Here is a 23,145-nt window from a genome sequence, read left to right on the forward strand (position 1 = left end):
AGTTGCATAACGTAATTAATACCTGTTTTGCAATTTTTTCGGGTCTACAATTAAACCTTCAAAAAAGAATATTTACAACCTGGATTGTATAATGTAATTAGTAGTCATCAAAGTGTCCTACAGGTTTGGCAGATTAATCAAGATAATGCAACTGTATGCGTGAGAATGCGAATTTTACCAAAATTCGTTTCAAGGGATCGTCATGACGAACGAATTTTAATAGAAGTAAACTGTACCCATCATTTTTACTGGCAATTAGGTAAAAACTCAGGTCGCTGTAAGCTCTTCATTTCAATTGAAAAAATTTCAAACAGTTCAATGCACTAAATTTGGGAGACAGAAATTGGACAAAATTCTGAAAGGCCGTTTATTTTTACGTTTCTCTAAAATCATTTGTCAATTCGTAGGTTCTTGGACACCTCACATATTTACAAATTTTTGCGATGTTTCTCGAAGAGGACCTTCATGTTGTCACGTATATGCACGTTGAAGTGATTGCAAAAAATACGATATAACATCAAAAGATTTGATAACTTGAGCAATTGGTATTTCAATGTTCATTCAACATCAATTACTATGAGTTATACGTGGAAACGTAAGTAAATAATATTCATCCCCGTAGAATGAACGGTAAATACATTTATATAACTTAATTTGACCTCATGATTTTTAATATAAAATCATATCGCTGCCAAGATAATTTCTGCGTTGAAGAAAATTGAAATAGTTCTCTATGAAATCGTAACTCAAACTAATCTAACGCATTCAAAGGCTTAAATATTAAACCTCCGCGAGGAGCGTTTGACAACTGTACACGGTTTAGTTTGTAGAAAAATATTTACAATAATACAAAACTCTGGATAAATCGATCATCAGAGAAAGAACTGAGGTTCTCAGCAAGTGAATTAATTGACTAATTGTGCTATTTTTTGACGCGCTATCTTGGTGAGATTCCTTCTTGGTTTCCAGTCTCGTAATAATATCTCGAATTAACGTTCGTAAATATGTACGGAGTCCTCGCCGATGGGCACACCAGCCTCTCCATGATTCTCGGCTTTCCATTATCAGTTTTATTGCCGACAGGTTCCAGTAAGTTGTTCCACAGTAGATTTCCTCCTGGAAATTAATAATATCATTACATGCGTTCTCCGCTCTCTCTTCTCATTCTCAATCCTTGCTAACATAATTTCTTATTCTTTCTATATATCTTCAATTATAACCTTATCTCTTTCTCATTCAAGACCGCTGCGGTTTTTCGGTCTACAGTTTCCTCGTGACAAAGCTTCAGCTTATCGGCTGACTTGATTCGCTCTTTTACACACGCTGATTCCCACAATCAGTGGAAGCAGATTGCAACAAATGTTGCAGGTTTGTGATATCGTTTCTCGCATGTCGCGGTTCTCGCAAATCGCGTTCTGACGACTTTTCCACGAACCAAAAGTATGTACAATGTCATAACTTGAAATTGTGTAATAGATGTACCAATTACATGTTATCACAGGAAGAGACTCACTTGCCGCAGTCAATTTCCACTAAATTTATTTTCAAATGGACAACCGCAGTTCGTAAATTCGATTGAAGCTAGGATTTGTGTTCTGAAAAAACGCTTTCCATGACCACTATCTCGCGAAAATCTTTCTTTGTACCAGAATTTGTCTGAAATCAAGCAATATTCCGAATTTTTTCACAAAACATACTTTGGTTTAAACACATCTCAGGCATCAATTGATTTTCTAATGTAAATTATACATTTTTTCGGTAATATATAACCACAAAATCTAAGTATAACGGTTACATTTTTTTCTCAAGTAACGAAAAACTGCCTATAAGTGACTTTGCCCCTTTTCTGCAATGACTCGTTCCCACTCATAACATAACGTCATCACTTCCGACAATCTCAAAATTAAGCTCAATTCGCTAGTTGGCTCGTTTATATCCCCCGTTATCAAGTCGAAATGCTGAAGTTCCTGCCAATCTACGTGTCGTGAAAAAGTGTAAAAAGTAACAAGTTCAACATTTTAAATCAGGTCAAGCTTACGTCAACTAATGCAACGTAACAATCGGATGCTTTCATGAGTGTCACACTTTGCTCAGAGTTTTTAGACTTCAGCTGTATACATATACTCAACGAGTCCGCAGCTGCAAAGTGAGTAGATACTGTCCAAATACAACCTGTCAGTATTTGCCCTCATTTATTTATCAGAAGATACAGTGATGACCCCGGTCCAATTTGCATGTTTTCAAGTCTTCGAAACGATTTATGAGAAAAGTAAGAGTTCCACTTTCTGTGCACATTGGCATGACTCGTAAATCATTTCAAGGTTTTGCATATCAAATGGCGTAGTAAATTCAGTATCATTCACAAGCAGAAACGATAGCATTGAAATTCCTCGACTAGATTCTCGACGAATTTTTGTCGGTCATTGGATACGCCTTTTAACAGGCACTACACTATACGTCGTTCAGTCTTATCGAGCGGTTGCACACCGTCACAGAATAGAAATGCTTATTGTATATTAGTTACCATCTATCGAATCTTCAGTTTATAGCCATCTATCCGTGTTTTTACACTCCGAAGCTTATCTCGATAGGCACAATTGGTGTCGTTTAATTGTATAAGTCTGTTGTTATATTTAATTTGAACTCTAGTTAGTGCAAAAACACCAATTTACGCATAAAATCCCGATTCCTTCTTTACCGACGGTATTCTGAGCTTGCGATGATACTTCTGATCGTCGAAAAACTTCTATGCTACTGTAGCTAACCTTGGTATGGTTCGTTTCTAAAACACAGACTATCCTAGAGGCTGATACAACCAATATCACACTGTGAGACAAATCTTCTCCGCGAGTATATTATTTCACAAAGCACTCGTATAAGCTGATCAAGGAGAGTTTCCTCGTTACGAAACTTCACTGACAATTTTTCAAGGAACTGAATTGACCTTTCACAGAAAGACGTCATTAGATGTTCCAATGATACCGTACACGGCATTATCTTATCAATCGCAGAAATTTGAAATTTACTTATCCTCTTTTTCTTTCAATCAAAAACTTAAATTTCTCATCGCTGAAATTTTTTTTCCATACCTCTTACCTATTTCGCTTTAGAACTTTTGATTTATGAATATAGTTCGGAATACTTGAGCCAATTACTTACCGAGGGCGTGGCCCTTTTGACTGAAATGAAAACAGTCGTAAGTGACTAGAGTCTGATCGAGGACCTCCGAATTCCTAGGATTCGAGTTTGGCGCGTTGAACAGTTCCGTGAATGGCTGATACACGACTGTAAAATCCTGCGTCGTGTCGTATCTGTAAACAAGTGTCCTCGACATTAGCGTCATAGCTGGTGAGCGATAGTCACCCGAGCCATTAATTCACTTGCTTTTTTTCCTGTCTTTCCAAGCGCAAAAATGGCATTATATTGAAAATTTTGAAATTACGTAATTTCTAAAAATATCCAGAAGCCGAAATTCAGCTTCTCGGTTTCTAAAAGCTCCGACTATAATAAGCCTGCATTGTATTTTTAGGCGTGTATATATAACTATTATGCGTTCAGAGCTGTTCGTCGTGAAAAGGCCGGAATAGTTGTGAGGTCAGAATACCAGTGACTTTAAAACCGTTACGCCACAGTCTTCTCTCTGCGCTTCCTCGTTAAAGCTCACATCGGATTACCTTCCAGATAGCACCAAAGATTCCGCCGCCTGCTGATACTGCCGGGACATGACAGACCCGGTAATGTCCGGTTCGTTTCCTTCGTGCATGCAGGCGCAGTACAGCGGGTGCAATAGGTTGCACATTGTACTTGTTGGGACTCTTATGGACACGGTGACATCTGCACAGAGACAACGAAAATGAATTAAAAATCAAATTCCACGTGGTGAAGATAACTCTCTCTATATATATGGGGAATTCCATGCGGATCGGACCAACGCCTGACTCTCACCATTTCCGACTTTATTTAAAAAAATGTTTGCAATTGATCCAACTCTGAAACAGTGCCCTGGATTTTTTTCACATTTTTTATTCAACTGCTCAATTGTTTAGAAATATTTAAAGTAATTGTGATAAAGACCTGTTTTAAAATTCTTAAAACTTCTATTTTTCACTAATGTGGAACATTTCTAAACCGGTTTCATTGCGAAGTTGAAAAAAAAAAGAACTGTGAATGTGTAAAAAAATAAAAAGAATAGGCAAAAATCACTCCATAATGGAACCGGTCTAGAAATGTTCTAATTGAAAAATAGAAGTTTTGAGAATTTTTCGGGAATATTTAAACCATTCAAACAATGTCTTAGTTTACGAGAAAAATCAAAAGTGATGAAAAAAAAATGGGAAAATATTGGCTCATCATGGACTCGGTCTTGAAATGTTTGGAATAGAAAATACAGTCCATGAGAATCCCTCGAGAATTTTAAAAAAAGTCTAATTCAAAATCACTCTCAATATTTATAGATACCTGACCAGTTGAATAAAAAACTTAACAAAATTCAGGGTACTGTTTCAGGATTGGGATAATTGCAGAAAATCTTTTGAACAAAATCAAAAATGAGAGGGGTGCCAACGTTGGTTGGATTCGCATGGAATTCCCCATATATACTTGAATCCATAAACTCTCGTGGCCAAGCACACTATCCTAGATTATTCAGATCTCATAGATACCGCCGGAGGAATTCCATTAATCCATTCAGAGTGAAATCTGGGGAGTCGTTCAGATTATATTCAGATAAATTCAATCAAACTATTTCGAAGTATCGTATTTAAATACAGGCGGTTTTCCAAATAATATCAGTTGCGCGACCATAGGTGGCACAACTTTTTCTTCAAAATATTGAAAAACCTGTTTCGAAGTAAAGTACCAATTTACTTTTCCTAATTTCTTACAAGTTTGAAAACTCTCCTTTTTTCAATGGCTATATCAATTCGCAAAGTGCCCTCAGCTTACAAGCAATGATTTTCGTATTTTAATTACGAGATCCCAGACAAATTTTATTGCCTCCTTAATTTGTCTGAAAGACGTGTAAGAAAAAAGATACGTGTTATACAAAAACTATTCGAAACACCATTAGTGGCGTAGAAAAAGTCTTTCGGACGAGTGTGTAGTTTCTTAATTTTTTTTTTTCTCATTTATGGATATAAAGCAGGTTTTTCAACGTTGGTTAAGACGAGTTTTAACTTCAGTCTCGCATGGACCGCTTTACAGTTATACCTCGATCCATTATGTACAGTAAACGGGCATTCGAAAGGTTGATTTTTTCCTACATCTTTTAAGGCCTTGGCTTCAACCCAAACACCATTCGATTCAAAAACACTCGAATAATTTCATTCCAAAGAATGGTAATAACTATTAAAGTGACCACCGAACTAATTCAAAATATTAACTGGGAGTATTTTTGCAAATCATACTTCACGAAGAAAGTATAAAAATCTGCGTATTAATTTCACGAATAAAAAATAGTGAGAGGGATAATCTTCCACGTAAAAATTTCGAAAATTTGGAAATCTTCACACTCCGATAGTTTTTGAAAAATTGTGAAAATAAATTTTTTCTCTTTCGACCAACCAAACGACTCAGTTCTCTCTTCGCGTTGCGTTTTTCATAATTCACTGCGAACATCGAGACGCGTTTTGGTACTAGCTGGAGGAAAGTTAGCTTTCGACTACGTAGACAACCAGCGACAACCAGATGTACGTTTTCTTTCTCTTTCTCTTTCTCTCTTCCTTTCTCTCTGATGCGGACTTCGTCTAGCATATTATACATGCTGTAATTCATCAGAAACCGTTCGCCGGTATGCATAATTAATATATAAAATAATTAGAATAATTTTAAAAATCAAATCATACATCTTACTGACCCAGCAACGTCATTGCGTATGCGGACGGGTTATTCCAATGCCTCTTTTTTTGCTCTCTCTCTCTCTCTTTCTCTCCTTGTATTAACGAAAATGAAGGAAAAAAACTTCCGACCCTCAATTAACTCACCGCAAGTAAAAAACCTGAGGTGGATTATGCAAAGATTTTTAACGTAGGTACTCTCGATGCGTTTACCTAATACCGGAACGACGTTGACAAGAGTCCGCGGCAAGGTGGCCCTCAGGTAGTCCAACGTGCGGCGCAAATGCAGAGCATGTCGGGAGGGCGAGAATTGCTCCGGCTTGTAACACTGGGCGGAACATATGTCGTTGGCACCAAAGAAAATTGTGACGAGCTGAAAGGATCGTTAATTTTATTTCTCGTTACTTCATCCGCCTTGCGTATAGTGTAACGTATTATAGCGTCTTGTAATATTTACAGACGAAAATTGTTTACAAAGATATGTAATGACGCGTGCCTTGCAGCGTTCGACGGTGCCGTGGATCATTTATATTCCGAAAGAGATCGGTGTATAAATATTTGACCACTCGTACGATAGTTCGTAGCATATTTATTTTTACACCAATTTGCACCGAAGGATCGTGATTTCGCACTTGCTGCTTGTTTGTTATTCATGGATTTCGGAGCAAACGATCATCGGTCTAGCTTTTGGTCTCGTACCTCTTGCAACGGGGCAAAACTATAAATGATTATCGTCTGCAGGAGGAGAAGCACAAGTTTTGTTACACACCTTCCAGTCTCTCTTCATGTCGATGGTAGGGTCATTTTTGATCCTCCGTACAAGGATTCTGGCCTGATGAAGAGCGTCCTCCGTAGCTGCGACGGGAAATGCTACGTTGAGCTTGGCTTGCTTCGATATAAATTCTCCGTTCCCCGTTGAGTAGCCAGTCAAATTTGGATTAAACTCCTGAAAATAAAGACGCGTAAGTAATTTAAACAGCAAGGAACAGCAGAAACCATTCGGCATTATACAATTATGTATATATATAGGTATATATGTATATATTATAGCCGTGCACGACGAAATGGAGCATAAAAACAACTTTCATTCGGCAACGTGTGGGTCGATTCCTAGGCAGGTTGGCTCCGAGTGAGCTAATTCATTCAACAGATCCGATTACACACATCTTCGTACCGATTTTTTCCGAGACGCCGACTTACCCTACAAAGATACGAACCTCGACCAGGTATCATTACCTGAGAATAAAAATCCGGAAGAACGGAATCCTGGTTCCATCCGCGACCTTCGGCATCGACGCGGGCGTTTCATCACGCGCGTGGAAATGAATCGATCTGATCGAATAATCGGTCGTCGATCTCAAATTCTCACCTTCATTATGTTCGGCAACGTTAGGAACTGCCTCCAGTCACCCTGACCCCCTGCGCACCAGCTGACCCCTCTCGCCTCGATGAAGGTCCCAAGTGCATATTCCTCCATGGCACCATTCGCCGCCACCAGAGAGTCGCCCAGGGCGCCGACCACGTCAATGTCACCAGGCCGCAGACGATGAACGCTGTCAGGTCTCGAGGCTGATCTGAATTGAAATGAGAAGCCTTCTTTAATCCCGGTAGAAGTGGATCGATCAACGGTTTTTTCGAACGGGTTGAGCCAACGACAAAAAAAAAAAAAAAATGTAATTGGCAATACATATATCGTACATTTTACAAAAGCTTATTGCTATTTGCTGATGCTATATTATTGGTACAAAATTAGTAAACAATATTTTTGATACGACCGATAGATACATACAGCATAAATTATTGCTGAAAAATTATTTTCTTCCTCCGTACGAATGAGTAATATATGCCTCATTGTTCGTTCAACTGCAGAACCTGTTTTGGAGATTCACTGATAATGGTTGGAAAACGCTTACTGTTCGTTCGATTTTTATTTTTATTTTTTCTTACACCGCATGCCTTTCTTTTTACTTTTCGTACTGTGACTCCGATATACGTATCATACGTAAACAAGTATGCGTGCATGCATGTCCTCAATTAGTTTATCTGATGAGGTGAACCGTTTTCTGTTTATTAGCTGCTGTAGAAAGTTTTGCCCGGCAGATTTTCAGTTTTTGAAAATGTTTCCAACGATAGTGTCGAGTGAAAAAAAGTCATGAAAAATGGATGCAACTCTAAAAAAAAAGAAAAAAAAAATGACAGAAAGAAAGAAAGTTAGTCGACACATGGAAATGACGGTATTTTTCAGAGATTAATACTAGTCATTTATGTGTACGAAACAAATTGTAAATATTAAAATGACTTATTTTTTTTTTTTTCTACAAATTCTGGTTAATTGTTGAGGAATTCGAAATTGTTGGATAATGTTTCGGTACTGTATACAGACATGAACACTACGCGACTCGGGCTTAATTTTGAAAAATAAAATAATTCTTAACCATTAGGAGCGTTATTTGCGTACAATATATGCGTGATCTGTCCGAGACGACCTGTCGAATGGAAAAATATGAGACTATGTACAGAACTAGGGCATCCAGAAGGTGCAATTAGACCGTTTCACGCCGCAAGCTATACGGCCTACAGCTTTTCTGCTATCATATTTCAAAGATCGACGGTGTATAATTAGCACGGCGATATATACGGTTCATGACGTGTAAAACAGGACATACCTCTCGATACCAGAAAACTAAGGAGATAACCGGTTCACCGATACTATTATTATTTTCTCTTTTCACATCGTGCAGATAATCGTAACCCCAAAACCTCTTTGAACTCATCGTAAACAAATTATCGATACAGATATTAGCATCGATTCAGAATCTCATTTTACCTTATTCCTTTTCATTGGTACAAAAAACGAAATCGATAAATAAAAACACTCACGGGTATGGACAAAGGTTTCTTAATACAGTACCTGCCTCCTCTGACGTCGCATGGAAATGGTATTTGCTTGGCGAACCTCGGTTGCCTCCTCACTCCGTCGCTGATGTCTGGATAAACTATACTAATCTCACTGTCCTGAAATGAGAATGTAATGAAAATGAACAATTCAATGGGCGGTGATGATTTCGGGAGATACGAGGTATAAATTGCATCGTAAACTGTAAATCGCAATGCCCGCATCGACAAGTTTTTGTGTGTCTGCAGTTATTCGGCCAGCTTTCTATTATATTAACCGCCGATTTTCGTGTGTGCCAAATACGGATCTCCCGGATTCTAGGGTGTATAATATAACATTATATTATAACGACGTTGCACGAAATTCACCTGCCTCGTTTCCATCCTGTACGAAACCGGCATTAATTCGCGGCCGGTGCGACGGTGTTACGTTGAGGAAAAGAACGCGAGAGATGTGCTTCGCATTTATAAATCGAGAGAAAGGCCGAAGAGGATACGTATAACGTACGACGTCGCGACGGTATGACAACTTTGCCGACGTGGAAATAGCGCTTAGGAACTTGCCGAGGTGCACGTCTGCGGGTGCATCGAGAGAGCGCGATGAAAGCAGAGAAAGAATCGCGTGCTTACCGCATTGAGCTTACACAATTCCCGCGCGGCGGACATCCGGAGCCGGCGACGCGACAATTAATGAATAAGAAAATCGTTCGATGGATAATATCGATTATCGTTCGCCGTCGGAGGTTGTAATCGAGTCGCGGACGGAGGGAGGGAGGGAGGGATGCAAATTGAAGAAAGCAAGAGGCACGACGTGTGCTGAATCGAACTCTGCACTCATGCGTACAATACCTGGTTATACGTGCGGTTGACCATCGCGACTTACAATTAGTGCCAGTGGGTACGTGACACACGTCGCACTTGCGCGAATGAATAATCATGAGGGGTACACTGAGCTTTTACAATTTTCCGAGACAATGCAGGCGCATACAGGTGCGAATTTCACTCGTGCCTGCGCGCATGGGTTTCGCTACTTATCGTTTGCTAATTTGTAATAACCACAATCGACGATGATTTTCTGAGCACAGTTTCGCCCGAGTCGAGGGACTTCGAGGATGTTTGATGCAGGTACCGGTTCCGCGTGCATCGCGACGCGACGAAGGAGGCTGCACACGCGCAGAATTTGCACGTAATTATTACACGTCGGTATGCCGAGTGAAAATATAACGCGGACCTTTCTCACTTGGCGATTCCTCCTATATTACATCCTCGCGCGCAATATCACGTGCTTCATAAATATTTCATCAAAATTTGACAGACCGGTGTGGGTATATTAGACGTATTCCACCTTTGCGCATGCTAATTTATTTTCAACTTTCCTAATTGATAATCACGGAGCCAAAATTACGGGCCACGCGCATTAGCCTTGTACCCGCGACGCGACGGTTGTAATTGCGATATTTATGTGACTTGTATGAAATGGGAATTCGTGAAGCGATACTGCTTAAACCAGTTTTACGCATTTCGTCAGGAAGATGCGGTTATGTACCTTTTTCTTTTTTTTTTCTCGTGTGACTATTCAACTGCCTGTCGCTTTATCGCTGTGCACCATTGACACGAACCGTGTACCTGGAATTATTGGCCAACCGCGCACGCGACGATAAAATATGACGTTACACTCTTCCTTCTAATTTCGTAGTCACTCGTTAAAACATCCGTGTCAGGGCGGAATGTGTAACGCGAGTGTTACAAATTTGGCGCGAAATATCTCTCACTCGTTACGTATTCCTGTATAATTCATCGCCAGCTATATATTATATGCATACCTACCTAGACAACATTATGCATGTACCCGAATCGTTGAGCAATTGGAAAATTTTTACTCCGCTTACACACACGTATATACAATGTATAACATATACTTTGTACTCACCCTTACTGTTTTAAATAACTGTAGTATCATATCTCGAAAAGTTGCCGCATTTATTGCCGGCAATATTAGCAGCACTGCAACCACTAAGTCGACACCTTGAAATCTCATTTTTCTTTGAATTTAATATTCAAATTGCAATCGCGTCTTTTCTTTCAAGCAGTTTATTTGGCATTGGTTTATTTATTACCATTAGCACTTAAGGGTGGATCGTCAATTGTCCGTGCGGCATTGACACTCGATCACTCAACATTTTACCGACAAATATACGCCATTAGTTTGTGGTTATTATCATTATTGTTGCTGTTATTTATTGTTATTTACTTTCGTACACCTCCGCAGCCTGAATGATTTATTTTCAGCGTCGCACTGGTATTCCAAAACTTTGACGAGTCGATTTCGGTTTCAGCTATAAACCGTTTTATCTGGTCTGTATTGAATTGTTTCCTTTTCTTAACTTTTTTCCTTTCTTTTGTTTCACACGGAGGCAAGTCCGTGTCGTTAAATTTCCATGACTCTAAACCAGTCCCGGGTTATGGCCATCGGACCAAAATTAATTTCAACTAGAAAGTACACGTGATTCGTTTCGAACAATTTTGTGGAAGAGTCAGGAGTTTCATTGCACAACTTATCCCGTACTTTTTTATATCCGCCAGCTCTTCGCGTCCGTTTAAGTTTCGTATATAAACGGGAAAATATATTCACAATCACGTACCACTAGAACCTTCACCACCACTCGACGGAAGATCTGCTATGATTAATCTGTTACCACACACCGCGATATTCGAACACTGCGTGGAAACCAGCCAATTTCTTCCACGTCAGGTATTTCACCCAAAGAATTGTTACAACTGGGGTTAAATTTTTTGTTCGTATAAAATACTTTTTTAGTATTGAAATTTTAGTCTGCAATTCTAGCACAATATATACCTATAATAGAGCAAAAGAATCATGGAAGATGACATAATTTGTTCATTGTTATTTGGTAACCGGTGAAACCAATGAGTAAAACAATACAGTGTAGGAAATGTAATCTGATTTAGTTTCGCTTGAAATGTGAACCGATTACGTCAAGGTCGATCCAAAAGTTATGCAACTTTGAAAAGGTAGGCGTTACGTGTATTACTTATAATATTTATGACGAGGAAACGCGTGTGAGACGAAAATCTGCATTTTTAACGAAACGTCCGAATTAAGTCTGTACACCTAAATTAACCTGAATATTATCTCGTGCTTTCTAAATTCGTGCACATGTTCGTCACGTAACGGGATTCATTATATTTTTGCAGAAATATCCAGGATTAGATATTTATTCGCGGTTACCGCTAACAACTTTTACCCGAAGAGACGTTACGAAATTGACCCCAATCGAATTATTTGCATTTGCGTGACTTCTGGGGTAGAAACGCGTCGAAAAATGTTAAAAGTTAAACTTCACTCGTACATCTACGACAACTGCTAACGTTGGATCCTTTTCTCTCTGCGTTATTGAGTAACCGCTAATATTCATCGGTTTCGAGTTAGAGGATTGACCTCAATAATACCACTAGCATCGTAAAGCTGAGAAACTGCCGATAATCAAAATGTTTCAAAACTATTATAGCGTTAATTTCAATCGCTCGGTCAAATCGATTCGCATTCCCTTCGCCTCAGATTCTTCGACCGTATGAATTTTCACCCGAAACGAAAGGTCCTTACAGTGATTTATCTCTCATTCAAGCATCGGACATGAGATAATTCAGAAACGATTTCGGCTAAAATTTTTCGACCGCAAATTCCGAACGCCACAAATTGGCAGTGTATTTATTTTTATACCAATTAGTTTATCTTATCGAAGGATCACTCCAAGTTCAGATAACCCGACGGCAATGCAAAGATAAATATAAATTTTTTCAAATAGATTCGCGTTGAGAGACTTCCGAAACATTAATTAATTCCCTACACTGAAGAATGAAAAATTATTTCCATCTCGTACGCAACACGGGTCAAGATGTTGCGTGGGTATGAACTTACGATAAGAAAAGTTAAAATTTCACGCGTTCACCGATTTCAACATCCTGAGCTGACGACAGTCCGAAATTTATCCATCAACGTTACATTAAAACATCCATTGGTATTAAGATTCACTCAGTCCGTAAAGCCGGCAGCGATAGTACCGTAATTTCAATCTAATTTAACTAACTAATCAGCCAATAATTTACAACAACGCAACAAGATATAATGATAATTAGACGTGCGGAACCAGCTAGCGAGATGCGCGTGTGTGTTTGCGTGTGTAGATTGAGTAAATGATTTGGAGGAATGCTTCTTCGGAGAGCGAGAGAGAAAGAGATAGATAGAGCGGGATCGTAGATAAGGACGGAGAAAAATAGTATACGTAAATTAAAGGGGCGAATATATGGGAAGTAGCTTCCTCAATTGCAAATTCGCACGCACACATGCGAACGCAAACACAAGCGTGCCTGCATCGTGTCGCACAACCTACGTTTCCTGGATATTACTTTCGCTGGGGTCTAAGTTCGAACCCTACGGGCCAATGGAACTGTCCGGGGATAGAACCGGGTGCTTTGCGATTAAAGCGAATAACCAACAGTCAATGCCTGTTACACACGAGTACATGCGCGTGTGCAGTCACTTAAGCACGCGGCACCCGATGATTATGCAAACTTCGGAATCTGCAAGAGAATTATTCATAAGAATTGGTAGGTTTAGGTGTGTGCGCAGTTCTTATGGAAGCATCGCGAAGTTAACCCGGAATATAGAGCCTGAATGTATCGAAATTCGAATCAATTCTGAGAATCGAGATTAAACTTTGGAAGTAAAGAACTTTTTCCCTAAAGCCGCGTTACAGCGCGAAGTGTTACGCTATGTAATTTTCTTAAAAATCTTTATTCTACTTCGTGAAACGACTCACGTTGTCAAAACGGATACAGCGTCGCGGCCGAGTTGTTTTTTTTATTTATTTTTTTAAAATTTTGTTCCACTGAATGAAATTGACGTGAAAAACCAACCAGGGATACGTTGCGAATTCCTATTTAGATTCAGCAGGTCAGTTAGCCCAAAATTGTGCGAGTTGAAGTATCGAAACCGTAAAGAGGCGGGGAAATCGAAGTAATTGACGAGTTATTCGTTGTAAATCGTTGAATAGCAGATATTAGGTCGAAAAGGATCGAGCATGCGAGTAACAGAATTACACAAACTGTGAATAAAAAGATTAAACCGTCTGCAAAACGAATCACCTCGCAATATCATGTTTATTATTACTGCGTCGAGTGTACGAACCGGTAATTGGTTCGCACATTGAAATCACCACTCCGAAACTGTGTCGCACTGCACTCGGTGCACGGACCGCATTCGATGCGGAAACTCAATTCACCGCGCAAGAACAAACGGCAAGTATGGAAAAAATCGCTGTTACTGTGCTTCCCGGGTAATATCCGATACATGAATGGGACAGCTGACGTGAGCAGAGGAGGCAACGTGCTTGCGATACTTCTGACCCCCACCTCATGCCGTGTCGCATGCTCTCACACAGCGAGACGTGCGATATGTCGAACAAGAGTGCCGAATGCACATACACGAGTCGCCGTCGCGTCAAATGCGCCGGTCGGATGCTGCAACGGCGAGATCATGGCCGACCACTAACGCATTACACCTTCCTCCAGGCCGGCACCGAATCTCGTGACGTAGCTGCTCAAAATCGGCGAGATAATTCGCTGCGTCGATGACGGTCGGTTCCCATACTCGCGCAAAATAATCCGAGTCTGTGGCTCATAGTCGCGTGTTAATTGCACACGGCAAGATGAATCGCAGCGAGAGAGAGAGAGAGAGAGAGAGAGAAAAAAAGAGGGAGTGCGTGCGTGTGTGTTTGTGCATGTCTATTCAAATTTCAATGTGCTTTCGTGTTTTGGCCAGAAATGCGTTACGGTGGTCGGAATTAATTATTTTCGATCGCGCTTCCCATTGGGATCATCTATAGTGTACGTAATGCTCGTCGGAGAGAGGTGAAAATCAGTTGGAAATATGGTAACTTCGGCAAGAGGTCGTAATTCCGGTGTTTTATCACGCGATAAGAAAGACCGTCGTTGATTTTTATTTCATTTTTGTACTATTTATACACCGAGTAATGACTCCGCGATCGACGAAGAGAAAAAACGAAAACGAACAAATAAGTTTAAATAATTCTACGTGCATTCGAGATTCTTTCGGTTGAGCAATTTACATTTGAACATCGAAGCCCCTCCGATCTCCCTCCTTTCACTTCCTCCCTTCTGTCGCCGGTCTCCGGCCTGCATGCGCAAATTTCGAAAATAACCGGTTTACCGACTAATCTATAGATTTCTGTAAGTATATTCTGTTTATATGTAACGTGCGTGATACTTTTAATTAATTCACACGCTGATGGGATTATATACATAATAGGTACGAATTCTCTTTTCCCCCATAAAACTCCGTCTCAAATTTACTTCTCTCGTTTATTGCTATAAAAAATATACGCACAACGCTTACTGCGTCAACGATCCACGAGGCGACTGCAGTGTCGCCCTTTGTGCCACGTGTTATTTAATACTTTTGTTTCAACTGTACAATACAGACGAAATTACGATCGATCGAAAATTCCGTTTCCGACCATCTCAGGTGGTCTAAATCTACACTAATAAATAAACAACCGTTAAATTATTTGACGCTCGACAATTCAAACATCTTATTACAGCTCGCACAAAGTATCTTATCAGCGCGATCGATCGGAGTTAAACTGCTGCCGTTGAATTAGAAAGCGTTCGGCACTTACATTTGTGCATACCTATACCGTCTGATATAAATAAATATCAAAATCAGTTTTACAAAATTTATTTCGCAACACGTGCGTGACACCACAAATGTGGAAAATTGGTATTCCAGCAGCGCAACGTTAACCTTGCGTGTAAATTCCCTAATGACAATCTAGCTTCAATAAACGAATTGAATTTGGCATTGCACGTTATAGCTTGTAGACATTTGACCGCTGCAGGCTCCTCGAGCTTATATTATACGTATGTAGACATCATATGTATGTGCATATATGTATACATATGTATATATAGATATATATATATATTTATTCTTGGATCTATTTTTACCATCAATCATTACATAATGTGCAAACTTGCCCGCTACATATATCGTGGTGACCTGTTACAGCTGTCTAGTGAGTCTGCATGTATTACGCGATTCGACGCAGAATAACTCGTGGATACAGGCAAATACTTGTTGCATAATTTCGTCGTTGCTGAATTTCGTACCTCCAGCGGAAGCTGAAAACCAATGGACTGAATATTTTCGGTTGTTTATTTTTTTTTCCTTTCTTTGCTCCAATTTGTTCGAGTGAGGATAGCTATCAGGAAATCTCTCACTTCGGGCGCACGCATGTAATACGTGCCGATGCGCGATGCAGACGGTTTAAGGTTTTACAACGCTTTCGCCTTGCTGTAGGTATGATATTATTGTAACGGCCAAACATAAATTCACCATCAATCAAGATCATTGGTTTACAGTTCGGTAGATCTAATGCGCGTTGTCACTTTTGATCGCCGACTAATAATATTTTTCAGATCTTAAAAGAACTTAAGACTCGCGAATATACTACGCTTACTTTCTTTAAACTATTAAGAGTTGAAACCACGCGCCAAATATCCAATAAACGTATGGTTCTTGGGATGGAAAAAAACGAAAGTAAAACAAAATTAAAAAATAAAGACACCAGAAGTCAGGTTATTACCCACGCAAGGATAACACTGATACTTTGTGCGGGTTATAATCACAGTTCCATGGAATGGGCGACGTAACCGTCGATACCCGCCATTCCTACTTTCGCACACTGATGTTTATTGATAATAATTAAAGTTTTGAGACGCTCACAGCTATTGCTAGCCGCCTTTTTTCACGGAACGTTGCAAGTGTGCCTACTCCAGGTGTATCCGTGGTATTAGACCCTGACGTAAAAGCGGAAGACCATTTAGACGCTAAATATCAATCATTCGTTTCTTCGTACAAATTGTCGCGAGTACATTGCTCATCGTCAGCCGATATTATGCTTCAATCAATCCTGTCCGGCTTGAACCGAGGCGTTTTTGTGCCAGAAATCGAATGTCTCCGTGCGCCTGAATAACGGGTAGAACTGATCCTCAGATTCACCAGTGATTTGTATTTTGATCACCGTTATTAGCCCGAGTGTTGTTATTCTTCACGAGGCCTTCCGGTGATAGCAATTATTAAAGTAGGTATATCTCTCGGAACACGCGAAGCTTGTGATATTTTACATAGTTTTTTTTTTGAATCTCATGGAGTACAGGCCACTGTATCAGGACTCAGGAAGACGAATGAACAGAACGAAAGGACGTTAACCATTACCGAAATACGATTAATTACAATATGCCACTGATGAATGTCCGATATTGACAGTTGAATTAATGGGCGGTAAACTTGTTCGAAAGGAGAATCGTCGAGCGATAGAATATAACTATCGGTCATCCGTCTCAAATCTATTGAAGCTTATTTGTACAGGTTTGTATTATAATTACTACTGTCAGCCATGCTAAATGGTCGACATGCATATCGGTATCTTGTTTTTTTTTATTTTTTTCATACACAATAGAGAGCAACTCGCGTCTCGAACTTGTTAGTTTATTCAGCCAAGTAATTGACAATCGGAAGTGATAGAATTGTCGGCTTCGATTTGGACCCGAACCGGTTAGTTCGGATTTTTTTTTTTTTTTTTATCACCTCTAAGAAAAATAATATCGATGCGACTGAAAGCGACCGTGTAAGTGAAACAATATGGACGACGTTTCGTGAAACGGTAAATTCTTCCGATGATACATGGCACTATGGGACGTTTCCTCTTGCGTAAAGACAACGCTGCGTAAGGACGACTGGTGAAAATTATCATTTTCTACGAAAGAGCCGCCTCTGGGTTGGACTCACATGTGGATGTTATTTCGTGATCCGGGTCGTGCCGTAATAATGCTTCCAACAACCGATTCCTCGGCGTTACCCGGATTTTACGTAACGTATGTTAACCTGTTGCGGTCAGTCGATTATTTCAGTACCTGTCTTGTTTCAGGTCTACAGATGCAGTTCAAATTTCTTGAATACGTGCTTCGCGTTATTGCCCAACGATGCTTGACACAGTATAATATTTGGCCGGTAAGATGGACACCATTATTCGCTAGGAAATGGAAACTAAAGGCTCATAATCCTTAATTAGAATCGTAAGGAGCCGCTCATTTCTATCACTCTCTCGTTAAGTACTTGGGAAAGTTGGCGCGATTCGATGTGTTCGGATTTATAGAAAATTTAGCATTTTCACTTTTATTTTTGGCAATGCACTGTTATGAGGAAATCTCGTCCCTAGAGGAAAGTGTATTTCCGGTTGAATGAGTTTCACTTGAATAAGCAGCAAATTGTGAGCATTTACGGCGACCGCTCGAAGCATTGCCTACTATGGAAAATTTTATTTCTAAAAATTCATCTCACAATCGTAAATCACTTTTTTCTCCTACTGTAAATAATATGATTGTCGTTTCCATCCTTGAAGTTTTCAGGGCGGCATAAGTACAGAAGCGTATTATCAGTCTGATCGTGGTGAATAAAACAGAGTCAGCAATTTCTGCACAGTAAACATTTAAGCATTTAGCAGTTATTCGTTCCCAATAAAATTATGCGTATAAATTGAGTGAAATGGATTCTTTTCGGAATTCCAGCACCAATATCACGTTAGCGACAGATTGATCTATGATCTTTACTCGTGAAATACGTATACGAAGTATTTTGGTGTAGAAGAAACGATTTTTAATAAAGTCGGTAAATAATGCATACTGATTTTGATGCAACAGTTGTAGAGTCACCATGTCACATAAAATTAAACAAAAATGTTCCAATCAAATGATTAAGGAACCTTACATACATCGTGTGAGAAATAGACGCGAAGCGAGAAGTTTTAATTTATAACGATCACTTCTCCTCTCCGTGCTTGTCGGATCGATTATCGATTCGATTCACGTAATCGAATGCATACTTTGCACAATTGCGCAATAGAATGTATAAGATAAAATTCGAAAATCGTTGCGTAAATTCTTCCTGACAGATCGGGCAAGATCCAAGAACTAACAGCCTTCATCACAGCTATTTATTTTCCTTCTCCGTTTATTTTCCACAAACTTAATTACTCCCGTATCACACAGATGCCTGTTACACATGAATATTTCATTAGCCCTTTCACTGCCCTGAACATACGGTGTCTCCATCAATTGAAGAAAACATCGAATCAACCTCATCGCCGATAATTTTAACTCACTCCAAAACACAATGGGTGATACGCAAGTTATCACGTATCAGCGACTCGCTGAGGGAAAATATGTTGATAAACCTGTTGTTAATATTTTTTTAATTTCATTATTTTTTTTTCATTTAAGGCGGAAGAACTAACTTACCAATGCTTGCATAAGTTTGAAAACTCGTTCGAATGCTACGCCACGAATATTTTCTTATTCTTATTTTCTTTTTTTCCGTCTTTACGCGTTCATCGTTAACGTGCAATGGTACGGCAAACGTTACACCATCTTTGCCGTATATTTCTCTGCTAATTGTCAAAGGTTAGTTTGCGTCTTTTTGAACGCAAACGTGATATAATTATACTACACTTTCTCACCATTAATAATTTCGTTTGAAATTATGTCATTAGAAATAACGATCATGTACATACGTGAGGCGTCGAGTTCCACAGTGTTACTAACAACGAGAGATTCCACAAGAAAGCCCCAAAGTTCATAGGAATTCCTGGTATTGATAGAACATGTATCCATCTTACTTTTACTCTGCATGTAAATTCTCTCTTAGACGTTTTACGTAATCCAGGATTTTATGGTCAGAAACTTCTCGGATGGTCTGACGTCGTGACGAGTGTTACAGAGGCTCGAAATTTCGAATATCAACCGTACCAAGACTATTTGAATTTCTCATGTCATCCGACTGTTCTGGCACTAATTATTCCGCCTCTGTTGAGTCGATAATCTGACACGTATACACCGAAGAAGGTGGAATACTAATGTACGGCAGGGATTTACACGTCTGCATTGAATCGCGAGCCGAATAGTATGTTCTGCAAGTTCCTCGATCCGGCAGTCTTCGGTGCTTACAGTCGTACCTTCGCGAATGAAAGTGTACACTGTGTAATAATGAATGCACCTCGTATAAAAGCGGAGCGAACCTGTTATAAAATATAATCCATTGAAGTGGACGTCGATCTTTCGTCATGCACCTATAATGGTGTTTGATCCAGCTGACAAATCACGGAGCATAGAATCAGGTGCATAACTACAGGGATAACATTTTCACGAGTCTCTTTATTGGATCCACTTTTGAATCGTTCGACCGCTGAAGGTAAATCTATCGGATCGCGGCCCCGCCCTCGGCCATACGTTAAACTCACTCAGATTTCTTTTTCGCCGTGAAAGCATCGGACTATAAGCATACGGTCAAACGGATTTGGATTAAATTCCTGCAGGCTTAAGAGTCGATGATCGCCGGCCAGTTGACATACATTAATAATACCAGCTGGGATATGGGCACTGTAAGGAATACCCGCAGCTTGTACCAAACCTGTTTTATTGTACCAACTGCAGTCACAGCTTCGTGATTTTGCGATTCTCATCAATTAATCCTACCTACTTCCTGCCTAGATTCATCTGGATTCATTGATCGTGTCAGAATTCTTGCTCTGCGATTTGGAACGCCTTCTAGTGACATTCGACCTTGAGTCTGAAGCTGTGGTCAAGTGTGGTGCAGATCTATGAGCTTAAGAGTTGATTTATCTGATATAGAAAAGGGCTGGAGAAACAATGGAGAACTGGTCAGGATCTCTGTTATATTCACATGATAATACCTAGCAAATGACGCAAGCAGAAAAAATGTTTGCTACATTTAAGGTATCGACCTCTCAAATTTTCTCCGATTTATCCCGATATGTACTTGGTTTGTTTGTAAAATCGAGTTGCTAGACCAGAATGACCGTATCATAACCAACGAGATTAGTGAAGCAGACTGTACATTCCAGCTTACGGAGGTAATGCTAGATCGTTGACCACTGAGAACCCGGAATAATCCGGATTGCCCGGTGATGTGTCAATGTGGCTGCTTCATTCCTTCGACATGATCTTCCCTGCTTCCTTTTTTTCTCGAATAGATACTCACGATCAGGTAACGTATGCAACTGATGTACTGATGTTTTACCCAGTATCTAGACACACGCACACAGAATTCAGTCCGACTATTCGAATTCCAAAGTATTCAAAGATACAACAAAAAATACCAAGTTGAATAGTAGTGTTCATTACGATATTTATTCGGTAATCATCAATTTCACTTTACGCAACATCTGCTTACAGCTTCGACGAGTGTGGCTTTTTTCACATTTTTTGCTCTCCGATTCACCTGACTCGTAATGATTTCGAATCTTGATTAATCGGACATTGCTCAATAGTTGGTAAAAGTAATTTTCGTTGAGAATTTATTCGATTCGTAAACCACTGTACGGCGATTTCGTGTTTGTAATATTGAAATGGAACATGGTGCCACTCTCTTGATCTTGAACTTTTCCATGCAGGCCTCTTGCATCAGCGAGTGGTGAGCTTCCGTGTATAAAGCCGGTTTCGCTGCAAAATGAATCAGATACTTAATTGTGAAACAATTTATCATGTATTACGATACTGTAGCTGACAGATTTAGTCACGTTGCAGTTATTGCACTCTGCGTGATGAGGGTTAATGACGGTGTGATGTAACACGTCTTTATGCACGTTTTTTTAAAACGACAACTCAACTTTTCAAACGCAACATTGTATTCGAAATGTAATGTTGAACATGGTTTGAAACTGACTATCGTTGTTCGAAATGAACCTTGAATCGTACTTAAGTGACATTTTGTTTCATTCAAAGATTAAAAATTAATCTTGGTAGAAGACTTTAACCACATAGAATGAATTCATATATGTATAGTAGTAGACGAATTACTTGTTTTCTACAAAAGATTTTCTTCTATTCATTATCACTGTACCTCAGTTTCTAATTGAAAATTAACGCCGAACTCTGTACAGCTTTGCTTCGTAAATTAACTGACAATTAATGGCTCAAACGCGTATATTTTTGAAAGGGTAATTGATGACCAAATGAATTACTCTTATCTCGCACGTATTCCATACGTGTATATTACACTAAATACCTTTTGCCTTTAAAAAACTCTGCGGCGTATTATTACTTTGTAGAAAAAAGAAGACAGAAGCAACATCAAGTAAATTTAGAACTTGAAAAATCAATTTGAAAAGATAAAGGTGCCACGTTAAGTCGCGACACTCTCGACTTTCTTTGGTTGCGTAAATTTTATTTGTAATCAAATAATGTAAAATGTAAAGTATCGATATGAATTCTTAAATAATTTTTGTCAACTTTGCAAAAAATTTTTCAAATTTCCAATTTTCATTGAAATTGCGAAATCTCTTTTCACCCAGTGAAACAGGTACTTAAATATGACAAAGTAAAAGCTTCACGGGAGTTCAGCTGTACTAAATTTTTTGAATATTGTGATTTCTGGTATTTTGACTACAGAATATGGTTTCAACTTCGAGTCAGAATGGCCCAAAAGAGCTCGAGCAACATCGGGATGCAATACCAATAAGAGAAAGGAGTTTTAGGTAAGGAATTTGAGGAGTAGGATAAATTAGGACCAAGATGTTACATTGAGCAACGACTTCACGTGTCTAGCAGATCAATCAGCCGTTGGCTCAGGACATTTTCGATAAATTATCTTTCCACTGTGGATTCCCTCGACAGATTTCTCAAAACGATCAATCTGTTGGTTGCATATATGTTGTAATCCCTGTTGCAATCACTCGGATTCATCTGCTGCAGTGGTGAAAGTTCAGTACGACAATTGCGTTAATTGTTGCATGTGCGACAGAATTATTGTTCAATATCCGCGTCACGGAACAACCGATACAGAAACCAGTTCTAAGTTTCACGGTGGAGATAAAAACTAATAAAAGAGGTGGAATGTGCAGAGGTATGACATTAAAAAGCCTATAACAAATTTTTGAATAGGCTGAAATATTCGCCATCCTCGCACCCTCAGCCTGGATTGTCACGAATCATAAAAAAAGTCATACAGTTTTATTTTAGTCGAAAATTTCATACGAAAAGGCGCTTGTCGATTGTCGTGTGAAACTTTCAAGGAAATAAGAAGAAGCCGCGTTTTGATAATAATTTTAGTGATCGCAGGATTGAGACATCGAAAGTGAAAGTCTGTTAGAACAAAAATTATACGGGGTGGTCGGTTTTAATCGCCCCAGGCGAATACCTGAAAATCGAAAGGATATTCGACGAAAAGTTTCATACAAAACTTATCTGATAGGGAGATCAAAGACGAATTTTTTTTCACATTCATGTATATATTTCTTAC

At 39.3% G+C, this 23,145-nt stretch overlaps 1 protein-coding gene across 7 annotated transcripts; it reads right to left on the reverse strand.

The window, feature by feature from the left end:
• Positions 1-353: 353 nt before the first annotated feature.
• LOC124177919 (phospholipase B1, membrane-associated-like) lies at positions 354-14,089 on the reverse strand. Of its 7 annotated transcripts, none has more exons than XM_046560876.1 (9): positions 13,896-14,089; positions 10,660-11,314; positions 8,746-8,849; positions 7,204-7,408; positions 6,604-6,780; positions 6,048-6,207; positions 3,675-3,834; positions 3,160-3,311; positions 354-1,116 (listed from the first exon to the last, which is right to left on the reverse strand). In XM_046560876.1, the coding sequence occupies exons 2-9, from the start codon at positions 10,765-10,767 to the stop codon at positions 938-940; spliced, it is 1,245 nt and encodes a 414-aa protein (XP_046416832.1). In that variant the 5' UTR covers positions 10,768-11,314; positions 13,896-14,089; the 3' UTR covers positions 354-937. The 7 variants fall into 7 exon arrangements, with proteins under 7 accessions (XP_046416832.1, XP_046416827.1, XP_046416829.1 ...); XM_046560871.1 differs by having other exon boundaries at positions 10,660-11,404; XM_046560873.1 differs by having other exon boundaries at positions 10,660-11,407.
• Between the last annotated feature and the right edge of the window lie 9,056 nt (positions 14,090-23,145).

This window comes from Neodiprion fabricii, chromosome 3 (assembly GCF_021155785.1).
Source record: "Neodiprion fabricii isolate iyNeoFabr1 chromosome 3, iyNeoFabr1.1, whole genome shotgun sequence".
NCBI classification, from domain to species: domain Eukaryota; kingdom Metazoa; phylum Arthropoda; class Insecta; order Hymenoptera; family Diprionidae; genus Neodiprion; species Neodiprion fabricii.